At 45.6% G+C, this 11,915-nt stretch overlaps 1 protein-coding gene across 2 annotated transcripts; it reads left to right on the forward strand.

Annotated features, from left to right (window-relative positions):
* Positions 1-4,478, forward strand: LOC108919728 (CMRF35-like molecule 5). 2 transcript variants are annotated; one of them, XR_001964949.2, is made up of 8 exons: positions 1-220; positions 615-938; positions 1,038-1,142; positions 2,029-2,097; positions 2,348-2,455; positions 2,744-2,796; positions 2,985-3,849; positions 4,090-4,478. XR_001964949.2 is itself a non-coding variant. In XM_018727962.2 (7 exons), exons 1-7 carry the CDS (start codon positions 184-186, stop codon positions 3,228-3,230), a joined length of 942 nt encoding a protein of 313 aa, XP_018583478.2. In that variant the 5' UTR covers positions 1-183; the 3' UTR covers positions 3,231-4,478. The 2 variants fall into 2 exon arrangements, 1 of the variants encoding a protein (XP_018583478.2); XM_018727962.2 differs by having other exon boundaries at positions 2,985-4,478.
* Positions 4,479-11,915: the final 7,437 nt, after the last annotated feature.

Genomic DNA, 11,915 nt, shown 5'->3' on the forward strand with positions numbered 1-11,915 from the left:
AGCAGAGGAACAGAAGTGGAGACAAGAAGAAAAATGCAAAGTGTGACTCACAGTGAAGACCAGTTGAACACAGCGATCAGAGCAAGAGATTAACTGAAAAAACTACGTAAAGTGAAGGATTCTGGGAGATATTTATTGTCTCTCAGAGGATCCATCTGGAGGTTCTGGACACCAAGGAGCAACATGAAGATCCTCACGGTCACCTTCTGTCTGCTACCAGGTACGTTCTCCCTGATCTCAGTCCCACTGAACACTGTCTCAAACATCTGTGTGTCTCTACTCTGTTTTACTGCGCAGCACGAGGTAAATCCTCAAGTCACATCCACACCTTAGAGACGAGCAAGCAGTTAGAGAGACCTCCTACTCTTTGTGTCTCAACGCATTTGTACAGTAAATCCCCCCCAAAACACACACACGTACGTGACGGTGTAGAGACACAAAGGGTGAAGTGCGTTTACTTGTCCTCCCAGTGTGAAGGTTCTCTTGAGGACTCGCAGTGAATGATGGTGTGGAGAGCAGCTGGAGTGTGTGCTGTCCCATCATTGTCACACACAGCAACCCTGACAGTCTGCACACACAACTTCTCTGGAATTAATAACTGTTTTATATTTCAGCTCTTTGTTGCTCAGGAAAAATGGAAGTGACTGGACATGTAGGACAGGACGTCACTGTCCAGTGCTCTCACACTTTGGCACGAAGTAATGGGAAGTACTTCTGTAAGGGACACTGTTCCAGAGATGCTGATGTTCTCATTAAAACTGAAGAAGGACAAAGGAATAAGAAGATTGGGAGGCTCTCACTGTATGACAATGGAACGGGAACCTTCTGGGTGACCATCACTGGACTGAAGAAGACGGACACTGGGACATACTGGTGTGCAGTGAAACGGTCCATCATTGCAGACACTTTCACAGAGGTGTCTCTAACGGTACTCGATGGTACGGTTTGTCACACTGCTCCACCTCACGTACTACAGTAAAGAAGTGTGTTACTGACACTGCTCCTCACCGTGGTAAACCTCACTGTCTCATCCACAGCTCCTCATCCTGGTTCTACACCAACCGTCACCCCCACAGCTCCTCAGTCCACAGCAGCCCCACCTGAAACCACTAGATCCAGCCAGGTTGGAGGACAGACTACAGGTACCTGGTTCCTGTACTGTGTACAGCAACAGGTGTAGCACAGTGACAGACAGGTGTACCACAGTAAGAAGTGTACATCAGTGACTGCTACTCCACGTTGTTCATTGCAGGGAGAAATGAGATATTTTTGTAATATTTTGTATTTTTTTTGTACACACAGGGAAGAGTTAACTAACTATAACGTGAAGTGGAATACTGTGGGGGGGGCTGAGTGCTTACATGCTTTTACAGTGCACTGCTGTACGGTATTTCAGGCGTAAATGTTTGGCCGGGGGTAGTTTTTAGGGTGAGATGGTCGCTGGCTGTGGTTGGTTGGTCGGCTGCTTGACATGGCAGTTGACTAGTCGTTCTGTTGAGGTTGTCGTTGGCCGAATTACAGAGATATTTCCGACTCATTTTGGCACTTTGCGAAACATTTTTGGAGATACGGGTGATTATGCTTCTGCCTCGTTGTTGTTCCTATTTGTGCACTTGCACTGGAAATGTGTTTCTGCCACTGCATTAGTCAAGGACACAATAAGCCCTTGTAGACCCACCACCTCGCTGTCCTCTTCCTCCTCCAGGCGGAGCTCACACTTGTTCAGCTCTCATTGTGTGCAGCTGTTATTAATGTGACAGATGTGATGTTTTTGGAGGGTAGAAAAGCAGTGGATAAGAGAACTCATTTTTGCCCTCCTTTTACCCTGCCCATGAGTACAAATCCTGAACTGCCCAGTTATCAGCAGTACACTTGTGTTTTCCAGAAGATGTCTTTGGCCATGAAACTCTGCCTTGATCAAACTGCATCAGTAACATTTTGTGGTATTTTCTTACACAGATCCACATCTCACCAAATTAGCCAAGTGCATCCAAGTTCACAGTTAATTTCTGCCTCTTATTTCTTTAGTTTCAGATCAAAAAATACCTTCAGCAGAAACCACACCGTCAAGGACAAGTCTAGGAGCAAGAACTTCGGGTAAGAATGGACACACTTCATACCATAGGATCCATCCCTGGGGTCACATCATCTGTTGAACTCTTCCGCTCATCATTGTCAATCGCCACTTCTCCAGTGCAGGATCTGGGGGGTCCAGAGCCTATTGCAGAAGCATAGGGTGTGTGGCAGGATATAGCATGTCATGGTTCACACTCACTCTCCAATAAGACTGGAGCACAAAGATTTCTTTCAACCACATCTTGACCACTTCCTGTCCATCTCTGTGCAGCAGATCAGCTGCTTTTCCTCACGGGTGGTCTGGTTGCCATGGTGATGCTGCTGGTGCTCGCTATGTGTGTATTCGTCAAGCTGCGGCTCAGATCCAGGAAGTCACAGGGTGCGTATCTCTCTCTCCTCATGCGTGCGCGCGCACACACACATTTGGTTCTTCCTCGGTTCCATGAAGAAAGCCTTTGCTAAAGATTTCCTCTAACTTGCTTTCTGCCTTTCCATCACGTATCCAAAAACGTTCTTTAAATTAGATTGCTTCATCTAACCACTATTTTAATCATTTGATCACTTACTTGATTTAAATTGTCACGTTGTGTGAATGTCGGCTGTTAATGTCTGTCATTGCGTCACCTGGCTGACGAACCCTGAACACACCTTTGTGTACGTTCCACAGAGTCTGGTCCCACCTCCAGCTGGCAGCCGGCAGACACAGCTGGACCGGGGGAGGTAAGGATGAGGGCTCAGTGCTGGTGAATGCTGGGTGAAGGATGAGTGAAGGACGGGCGAATGTTTGAAATGTGTCATGACCCTGTGACAGACATGACATCTGAACTCGACCTCATTCACTCCACTTCCTCGATGAGGTTTTTTACCAGTTACAAGAATTACTTTCAATTAATCTCTCTCTTTGTCAGATTCCCCACACTGAGTACAACAATACTGAAATGAAGAATTTGGACCAGCAGCCAGGTGGAGCCCCTGCCATATATGAAGACCCTCCAGACACGCTGAATTATTCCTCTGTCGAATTTCTCCGAAGTCAAGAATGTCCAATCTACTCCAACGTCATCCGAACCAGAAAGGTCTGCGAAACGCCAGGAGATGCCACCAGAAGCTCGAACTCAGTGCTATACTCCAGTGTGAACTTACCATCTGATTAACATCTTCTGCAGCTTCACCTTTTTTATTGACTACAGTAGCATTGATCAACATGAAAAACTTTTATATGTCAAAACATGTTCATGAAGTGTGAAAAAACAAGGACAATTCAAGAAGAGTTTGGCTGGAAAGAAAGCCAGTGTGAAAAGTGTGACCACAGCAACAGGATGAGGGAGGACCGTGGAGGACCGTGGAGGACCATGAATCGAGAAAGAGGCGTTTGGAGGAACCTGATGCCATCTCACTATGAACACGTGAACTGCTTTTCGAGCTCCATTTTCACATTCAGACTGGCTGCCATCTGGCACAAAGAGGAAAGTAGGGAAAAACCTCTCAGATGGACCAACTTTCTGTCTCCATGGAGCCAGGAGGATGGTGTCACACACGGCTCTTATTGGCGCTGGATTTGATCGGAGACATTTTGTACATTTTGTTCCTTTTTCGTTTAATATTTTTATCTTCGCAATGATCGAGGGCTTCCTTCCTCCCCGATCTCAGAAAGGTCAGCGTTCACTGAAGAACAGCAGTGCCGTAGAAGATGATATTTCTAAACACGTCACTTGATCGCGAAGGGAAAGATGAGTCAATCACTTTCCTCTGCAGGTTTCATGCTGCTGTCCGGTAATGTTCGTCACACCTTGTTTAATTAACATTCTACATAAATATGGGCAAGTTTTTTCCACTTTAACCGTTCGTGCCGTGCAGGAGTCAGGCCGTTGGAATCACAAGGGACTAGTTTGTCCGTCTTTTGCTTGCTCTGTTTCCTTACATGTGGCTGTAAACGTCTGGAGGTCATTTCAATGAAATTCCACTTTGACGCCACAATGATTGTTGGCACTTTGCTGCTCTTCCTTGTTGCAGAGCATGTTGAAATGGAGAGTTGAGACAGAATCCACACTCTGCGCTGTGACTGGCCACGTCCCTGCCAAAGGAGGGCAAAGTCCTCCGCTAAAGTTGTCTGGAACCTGCTGAAGACTAAATGCTGTGACAATGGATTCGAGAAACGGCTCCGAAGGTGGAAGGGGTGGAAACAGTGCGACATTAACATGCGGGCAAGACAGGGACTCGTGGTACCGGGTGTCGTCGTTTTCATTCAGTTAAAACAATGTTTTGTTCAAACCTTTCTCCTCTTCATACAGGAGTTATGATGGACGTGGCTCTCGACAGGCTGGGTGGAAAAAAGCAGTTTACAAACACCTTCACGGGATTAAAGTCTTTTTATTTCCTCTTTGGGGATGCAGTGGGTTTGGCCAGGGCCTGCTTTTTGTGTGTGTGTGTGTGCGTGTGTTTCCTCTTTTCTGCCATTTGCTGTTTCCTCTGTGTCAGTTCTGGTTAATGTTAACTTCTCCTTATAGTGCTGAAACAGCACAGGTGTTGAGAAATGAGGGGGGGGGGGTCATTCCTCGCTCTCTGAAAAACCAAAGCAGCTCAAGCTGTGCCGAAACCGTGGAAACGTGCTGCAATCACATTGCACTGTGGCATCGTTCGCTGTAAGAACATTTGTGTGAATAAATGTTTTTTGTTCAGACCATATCCGGGTCCATCCAGCTCCCATCTGTGGTCTTCTTTTTAAAACAAGTGCTAAGAGTCGTCCCCACAAACTCCTGTTCAGCCCCAACAGTTGACTCTTTGAGCCCATGAACGTGATCGGTGCTCTTCGTCTTGTCGTTGGTCACCGACACTCTGGAACACCCGCTAAACACTGTGGAAGTGAGTTGAAATGACGTGGTCCCAGCCTCCTGCTCTGTGTGGGGGCTCTTTACTGGCATCTGTTGGCTGGGGGGGGTAAACACAGGTCACATTTGCTCCTCCAACAGAAATTGTAGAAACACATAAGAAAGCGGAATTTAAAATTTAAAAAAAAAGTCAAACGTTTGAATCTCCAAAAATTTGAAGCTTGGCCATTTATAACACATAGAACCAAGTTTACATTCAAATCATGTTCCTGGAGCTGCAGGAACCGGTCACGTACACCGTCACGTTCAGCTATTTCACCCACTTTTACACCACTGCATTCATGCTCTGCTAATGCTGAACTTTGGACTGTGCAGTACAGTTGACCCCAAACACCCAACGCAGCTCCAACACGCGGAAAGGCTACGAAACGTCGGGAGCCCTATCTGCTGAACGTGTTGCCGTGACCCGGAGCCGATGCCGGAACGTGCAGTGCAACGTGAGCTCTGTAGTGGAAGGAAGTCATTGTTATATCATCTGCAACAAGCTGAAGTCTCACTTCCCTAAACACAACAGATACTATAATTACCAATGAATTACACTGGGTCATGAACCACTCCTCCCTCCTGTCGAAGTCGACGGTTGCAAGAGCTCAGATGAAGATTTCTGTGGTCTATGAGATACGTACGCTGCACCTCTCAGTCATCTCAGACGACACTTGGCGGGGGCCTCACATACATACTTTCTGCTATACTTGATATTGTTACTTTACTCTTGTTACTTTGTACGTAAAGAATTAAATCTTTAAGTCTCAGTTTTACTGGGAGCCAGCGCACTGCCCAAATACCATCATTTACTGGTGTAATGTCAACAGATGTGTGAACTAAGTGTTGTACTGCATGTACTAACCCTAACTGTAAGGTGTCCTAAATCAACAAGAGATCTGCTTTATTTTACAATATTCATATGATTTTGAAAACAGATCATATGAGTGGAAAAGGACACATCCTGATGAGAAATGTTTAAATTCCCAGCTCAGTAACGGTAATGTTTCATTCCATCGCAACAGGAACACAAGGCCAGTTTGCCTAGATGCTGTTTGGTTTACAGTATTGAGACAGAGAACAGGAACAAAGGACAAGAAGAATAATTCACAGGACAGGGGACTCGCAACACAATACAAAAATATTTACATTTACATTTATTCATTTATCAGATGTTTTTCTCCAAAGCGACGTACATCTCATAGAAAACACAATGTGTTCATCACATTAGTGACTTACATATAGACACATGATTCTAAAGTACAGTTAGATTTTTCCACCATATCAACCAATGTTCACCGCACGAGTAGCTGCATAAAACTTTATCCAAACATCGACGATTCCAAGTCACCTTCCAAGTAATCATTGTTTTAAAATATATAAACATTTACGTTGCAATCCCAAACCAGTAGCCGAACGGGCAGGTGAACAAGACTTTGCGATGACCGACTCAAGTCAAGTCCTTCTGTAGACTGAGCCACCTGGTAAAAGCTGTACAAGTACAGGAGGCCACATAAATACATCTGCACATGGCACCTGGGGATGCACCAAAACCCTTTTCGGTAAAAGTTGATGAGAATAAACTTCACCTACATTATCCGCCCCTACAGTGAAAAGTCATACTGCAAAGTGCTACATTAAGTCCTTAGACTGTAGTTCTAAAGGAGTCTGAAAGTAATAATTAAAACAATATGCCAGTGAATAGCGCAAAGGCAGAGCAGTAAAAGATGAGAACGCATCTCTTCTTTCAAGGCATTTGCATTTCCAGTCCACCCCAGCTATTTCCCACAACCAGTAACCACAGCATTTATGCAAATCAGTTCTGTGCTCACTGCAGAAGGCCGTGCACAGCTATCATTTATATAGTATATTTAAAAGAAATTTGTAGCAAAGGTGCATCAGCATGGTACGAATGCCCTGAACATAACAAACGTTTTTAGTCTGGTCCGCACCATCGTCACTGTAAATAGACTCCGCGCTTGGATTCACCATCATCTGCTATGTTCATGTCGTTACATAAGCATTGCAAGCAAATTCAATATAAGGTCACTGTACGTCAAAAGTGGCATTAAGTCATGCGCTGAGCTGGAACTCCGAGTGAGCTCTTGGCGTGAAGAGCGAAAGATGCTTTTACTGGAGGTTTACTGCGGCGTAGTGTGAGACTTGTGTGGAGTTAATGCTCAGTGTGATGACTGAGCTCCACTGAGTAAACAGTGGAGTACAGGTTTGAAGGGGAACGGTCTTTGGGAGGGGCAACGGTGGAGTACGTCGGCGAACCGGTAGCCTCTTTGGGTGAGGTCACGGTGCAGTAAAGAGTGGTGATTCCAGGGTGTGGATCAAGGCTTGATTGCTTTATTTCTTCATACTTAGACTGCTCCTAAAACACATAAATCCAGCAGCACTGAACACAATCGCCCAACTGTATTATGAGGAAACGATCATGTGACAAAGATGAATGAAGAATATTCACCGGCACCACGTCTCCCATCTCTGTGTTTCTCCTGCTGGACTGGGAATCGCTCGCTGCAGAGAAACACACATCAGAGTTCAGCCCCCCTCCATACACACATTCCCTGGGCTTCGGCCCCGAGCTTCAGCTTCAACGTGGATCTCCCAGTGTTTATGTCCCGTACCGTTCATGTGTGTCTGTTCCTGTACCGGAATGTACATGTACAAAAGAACAGCGACACAGCTGCATGACAGGGAAGTGGCAACACTGGTAAATTCATCCCTTCTTGTGTCACGTGACTTGTGTTGGAACTGTAAATAGCTTTGCTCCAGAAGTTAAATGTGCCCCGTAGGTATACAAGTGGTGTAAATGTACTTTGGCTTCAGTTCGGTGCTTTAATAGCAGAGTCAGCAGTACAGCCACACGGAGAAACAGAAAATCGGTGGACTAATTACACATTTCCCATTATTACTGTACATTTAGACGTTCACCTCTTTTCCTTTCTTTTGTCGCCAGTCTATAGATTATGAGCAGAAGCAGTCCCAAGAGCAGCACGCTCAGCCCCAAGGTGGTGACTGCTGCCGTAATCCCCTCTGGAAGCACAAGAGAGATTGCAGTTATAACCATTGCAAGAGAAACTGAAAGTTGTATCACTGTACAGTGCATCCAACTGCTAACGTGTTTGTGCAGCAAAGTCCAAATTTGGCAAACAGCTCTTGTACATCTCGGAAAAGGTCCATTCATCCATCGACCTGTTATCAGTCACCGAGTCTCCAAGCTGTGCTGGTGCACAGTCTATCCCAGAGGCACAGGGTATGAGGCAGGATGCACCTTAGACAGGACACCAGTCCATTACAGGGCAACCAAACACACTGGGCAATTTAGAGTGACCAGTCCCCAGAAACACATGTCTTTGGACTGTGCGAGGAAAGCAGAGCACCTGGAGGAAACTCGAGGACGAAACAAGGAAAACATGCAAGCTCCACACAGACTGAGCTGCATTTTTAATAACATACAAACCCACAGCCTGGGAGCTGTGAGACACGGGGGCTTCCAGCTGTGAAGCCCCTCTTGGAAGAGAATGTAAATGCTGTGATTCATGAAGTATGAAAGCAACATGTACTTGCCAGATGATGGTTCTGTATCATTCCCCATGTGTGTTATTGTAACTTCTATCACTGTTGATCTTTCTGTTTTCACTGGGCTCTCTGTTGTTCTTTTCTTCACTGTAGTTACTGTCAGTGCTGCTCTGCTGCTTCTCATCTGTGCTGTTCCAGTGCTGTTGTAGACACTGTAGAAAAGACTGTCTTGCTACTGGTAATCAGAGTATGGAAAAGCAGCTGAAAACTGTTTAGAAATAAAGTACATTCAGTCATTCCTGATTTAGTATGAAATAAGGCTCCACTCCGATGTCTGGAATCGCAGCATCTTAAGAGCGATGAGAGGAGAGGACAACTATATCACCAAAGAAAAGGTCTCTCTGGTCACGAAATACAGCGCTGCTGGAGAGTGTGTGAGCAGTACAGGGATAGTCATTATTCTTGTAAAATAGTAAAATAAACTTCGAAAATCTACATTTTAAACTGATAAAATTAATGACTATGATTTACACAGTCGATTCTGTTTACTGACAAAAGTGTAAAAAGTTGGGGGTGCGGTGGGGCAGTGGGTTGGACCACAGTCCTGCTCTCCGGTGGGTCTGGGGTTCGAGTCCCGCTTGGGGTGCTTTGCGGCAGACTGGCGTCCCGTCCTGGGTGTGTCCCCTCCCCCTCCAGCCTTATGCCCTGTGTTGCCGGGTTAGGCTCCGGTTCCCCGTGACCCCGTATGGGACAAGCGGTTCCGAAAATGTGTGTGTGTGTGTGTGTGTGTAAAAAGTTTCTTTGGTTTCACCAAGTCGGTGAAATAGTTGCTGTGTAAAAAGGAGAAACTGCCCTATGGACAATACCACTGCTACCAATAATAATAATAAAAAACAACATTTGCCAGTAGCTAGTTTTTAATTTTTTAGCTGATATTTGAGCAGAAAATCAGTTCACATGTCGTGGGGCGACATACGGTGTGTACTCAAACTTTTGACTGGTACTCTGTGTGCCTGGGTGGTGTCCTGATTACAAGTGCTAACAAAGCCTCTTAGCGCTGCAGGAGTCAGTGGAAGGACAAACGGTCCCATTTTCGGTCTCTCAGCGTCCACAACCTTCAGCTGGACATCAGCGTATTTGTCCGGAAAAAGCGGTTTATCTACTGCGCACCAGTATTTCCCAGCATCCTCTAATTCCACCCGCGTTATTTTCACTGTGAAAAATCCCTCATTCGAGTTCTCACAGAACGACTCTTTCATCAGTCTGTTTTTCGCATCAGTTTTTACTTGGTCTTCGCAGGTAATGACTCTCTGTTCCCTCCAGAAATATTTACTGTTGCCTTCGTACCTGTACTGTTGCACCTGACACTCACTTCTCCGCCAACATTCGCAGCCTCACTCGGTAACTTCACACCACTCCAAGCTGTCAGTAAGGAGGACAAACACCAGTGTGTTACAACTTCTGTGTGAAACATCTCAGAAGCTGCCCTGTACACTCAGACTCATCCGGTTACTACGGTTACAGGAAACAATACCTGACACTGAAAAGGAGGCACATCTCACCTGAGAGGCACAAACAGACTAACTGGAAGCTCCCTGGAAGCTCCTCATGCTGATCTGCGGTTCCTAGTCAGTCCCAGTTTTTACCCCGAACTCTGCACTCCTCACACCCTCTTCCACGATGTGTCAAGCTCCGTGACCCCCAGCAGATGCTCCTCACGTCTGGTCCAGCTGCTATTGCTGTTGTCTTATCGCTCCCTCATCTTACTCACATATCTATTTTTACCTTGTTGCAAATCATCTGTGCAGAAGCTGAAAGCAGCACTTCTTTCCTCATGGCTTTTTGCATTTAGCTTCCTCTGTGCAGGGTGGTGGGGGGGGGGGGGGGGGGTCAGTCAAAAGAGGACACCAGAATTTATATCTGATGTTGATTTAGAGAAAGCGCTCCAGAATAACACAAGGGAGCATAAAGGTGATATTTAAGTGAAACAGACGTTCCCAAATTCCAGCAAGACTTACTTGCCTATTAGATACCAAACATGAACCAGAAAAAATACTGTCCAGAGACCATGGTAAAGGCACATCTCATGTGACAAGGACTTTGGAATCTGAAAACCTGACTCTACCACTCAAGGTTATAGCCTGTTTCAAAGCTTCACCCTCATGTTTACGCCAAAGTGTCTGTTTCCCTCCAAAGATGACTTTGATTCTGAAATCTGATTTTAGGAAGTGACTGGAGCCTGGAATGTGAAAGCTGGGATGGAAAGGAAGAAAGAATTGCTGGACCTTGTGGATCTGGCAACAGAAAAGGAGGAGGAAAAACTCACCAGTTTTTGCAAATTCAAAAACCTGAGAAAAAAAGGAGGAAGACAAAGAAAAAAAGTTTTTACACACCCAACCAAAAATGAATAAAAACTACAGTGAAAGCTGAAAACTAAAGAGCAGTGGTGAGCAGCACACTCAGAGTTGGTTGTGGAGACGTTGGCTCACGGGATCAACGAGGACTGGAGAAGTTCAGAGATCCGCTGAATACCAGCACTCAGCAGATCCGCAGTGGAAGATCTGAGAAGGTCCTCAGATATGCTGATGTGTCCACAAGAGCTGAGACTGGATCAGGGTTCCACACACCTCTACTGCTTGGATGTCCTTCACTGCCATATGATTGAAGGTGAACACACGGCGAATTCACTGTGCTGATGTTCACTGATAATCTATGATTGAGCCAATTACACAGGAGCGTAATTTTTAAGGTATCAGCTCTGGGGAAATGCTCTGGTCGAAGGTTCTACCACAGAAGGTGGGACTCAGACCAAGTCCTTTGAATGCAAAGGTGATGGTGTGTAAGCAGCGATGGACCCGGAACACAATGACAGAACATGAACACTGCATACACACTGAGCTGGGCTCGAACCCTTCACCACACTCATGGCGCCAGGAACCGTGAAGCACCAGCACCACCTGCTGCACCACCATCCCACCTCATTCTAATTATTTTACAGTTGAAACCATTAAAGTGTCTTGCTTTAAAAACATGGAAGTGGTCAATACGTGAGCAGGGCTGTACCTTATTCCTCGATTTTACACATGTGGCTTCTACGTGTTCACTTTTTCTGGTTGAATAAATAACAGTTAAATCCCCATATGTTTTGTTTGCCACAAGAGGTTATACTGTATTTCTTTACTGTTAGGACTACATTTTACAGATCATCAGTAGGTGGTTTGAAAAACACATTTACACTGTAAAAATGTTTACCACAGTGTAAGGGCTCATGAGCAGAGATCCGGAGAGCAGAGCCCCACTGCACTATATTTTTGATCCAGGTAGTTGAGGAAGCTGCCTAGTCCACCCAACCTGTACAGGGCGATTTTCCATCGTACGCCTACTTAGATCGTGTTTGAAAAGAGCGCCACCGGAGGAGGTCTGTCCATGTGAGGACACAAC

Source organism: Scleropages formosus, chromosome 1 (genome assembly GCF_900964775.1).
Source record: "Scleropages formosus chromosome 1, fSclFor1.1, whole genome shotgun sequence".
Lineage (NCBI taxonomy): Eukaryota > Metazoa > Chordata > Actinopteri > Osteoglossiformes > Osteoglossidae > Scleropages > Scleropages formosus.

Coding starts and splice junctions, on each gene's coding strand:
- LOC108919728 (XM_018727962.2), top strand. CDS start 184: ATGAAGATCCTCACGGTCACCTTCTGTCTGCTACCAG. Junction 221..614: donor CACCTTCTGTCTGCTACCAG/GTACGTTCTCCC, acceptor TTTATATTTCAG/CTCTTTGTTGCTCAGGAAAA. Junction 1,143..2,028: donor GGTTGGAGGACAGACTACAG/GTACCTGGTTCC, acceptor TTATTTCTTTAG/TTTCAGATCAAAAAATACCT.